The 1,927-nt window shown below is 37.5% G+C and overlaps 1 protein-coding gene across 1 annotated transcript; it reads right to left on the minus strand.

Annotated features, from left to right (window-relative positions):
* Positions 1–1,398: 1,398 nt before the first annotated feature.
* LOC142235342 (uncharacterized) lies at positions 1,399–1,719 on the minus strand. The gene has a single exon (XM_075306597.1). The coding sequence runs from the start codon at positions 1,717–1,719 to the stop codon at positions 1,399–1,401; it is 321 nt and encodes a 106-aa protein (XP_075162712.1).
* Between the last annotated feature and the right edge of the window lie 208 nt (positions 1,720–1,927).

Genomic DNA, 1,927 nt, shown 5'->3' on the forward strand with positions numbered 1-1,927 from the left:
CTACCAATTGTACTCCTAGTGCAATTTTTTTTTTTTTTATTTATTTCATTTATATACAAATACAATATTCAAATATATAATGCCTCAGCGCACAGGGGCTTAAGAGAGGCTAAAAAAGAGCAACTGCTTGAGCTTGTAATTACTACATAGAAAATCAATCAATTATGAAAAAAAATGCTCAGTTCAAAGTAAAGAAAAAAACAATTATGAAAGAAGTATTTCCATATTATTTAGAAGAAAGTTTTTGAGGTGTGCCTTAAAAGTAGACAACACTCGTATTTCTTTGAGATCAGACGGAAGTTGATTGTACTCATAAGGACCAGAATAAGATATTCTCTGCTTAGTAACTTCAAGGCGGCATCTTGGTGTACTTAATTCCATGGCATGTCTCGTTATTCTATTCGTATATGATATATTAGGACGAAACTGAATTCCGTTGGATCCCAGTCCTCTTAAGGACTTAAAAACATATAAAGGGTGATTCTTTTGAGGTTAGGATTTTCATGCATTAGTATTTGACAGATCACGTGGGATTTCAGACATGGTGTCAAAGAGAAAGATGCTCAGTATGCTTTGACATTTCATCATGAATAGCCGAACGATCTGCCACAACGTCGAATTTTCAGTGAATGGGCCCTAGAAAAGTTGGCAGAAAATCCGCTTTTTTATCGACAAATTTTGTTCAGCGATGAGGCTCATTTCTGGTTGAATGGCTACGTAAATAAGCAAAATTGCCGCATTTGGAGTGAAGAGCAACCAGAAGCCGTTCAAGAACTGCCCATGCATCCCGAAAAATGCACTGTTTGGTGTGGTTTGTACGCTGGTGGAATCATTGGACCGTATTTTTTCAAAGATGCTGTTGGACGCAACGTTACGGTGAATGGCGATCGCTATCGTTCGATGCTAACAAACTTTTTGTTGCCAAAAATGGAAGAACTGAACTTGGTTGACATGTGGTTTCAACAAGATGGCGCTACATGCCACACAGCTCGCGATTCTATGGCCATTTTGAGGGAAAACTTCGGAGAACAATTCATCTCAAGAAATGGACCGGTAAGTTGGCCACCAAGATCTTGCGATTTGACGCCTTTAGACTATTTTTTGTGGGGCTACGTCAAGTCTAAAGTCTACAGAAATAAGCCAGCAACTATTCCAGCTTTGGAAGACAACATTTCCGAAGAAATTCGGGCTATTCCGGCCGAAATGCTCGAAAAAGTTGCCCAAAATTGGACTTTCCGAATGGACCACCTAAGACGCAGCCGCGGTCAACATTTAAATGAAATTATCTTCAAAAAGTAAATGTCATGGACCAATCTAACGTTTCAAATAAAGAACCGATGAGATTTTGCAAATTTTATGCGTTTTTTTTTATTAAAAAGTTATCAAGCTCTTAACAAATCACCCTTTACAATCTAAAGCATTAACCAATGCATCCCGAGTACCTGATCCCTTTAGGAAACCATATTGACGATTATACAAAATATCATTCTCATTAACATGTGATGTTAGTTGATCGAAAATAATTGTTTCAAATATCTTATCAAAAATTGGTAAGATTGATACTGGTCGGTAATCTATTATTTTAGTTGAAGCATTATGTTTGGGAACAGGAACAATTTTGTGTATTTTCATTACCGTAGGATATATTGAATCTTCAATCATTTTATTGAATATCCTCGATAGAGCATCAGCGATAAGCACTTTCCTAACCAGCAGCATCTTAGCCGTGATACCGTCCCAACCTGTGGATTTCCTACCATCTAGCCTCTCGAATATATGCTCAATACAGACCAAACCAAATTCGGCCAAAAATCTGGCTTCTGGGGCCATAAGTACATATCGGGCGAAAGATATATATGGGAGCTATATCTAAATCTGAACCGATTTCTTCCAAAATCAATAGGGTTCTATTCTGACCCAAATTAGG

This window comes from Haematobia irritans, chromosome 4 (assembly GCF_050003625.1).
Source record: "Haematobia irritans isolate KBUSLIRL chromosome 4, ASM5000362v1, whole genome shotgun sequence".
NCBI classification, from domain to species: Eukaryota; Metazoa; Arthropoda; class Insecta; order Diptera; family Muscidae; genus Haematobia; species Haematobia irritans.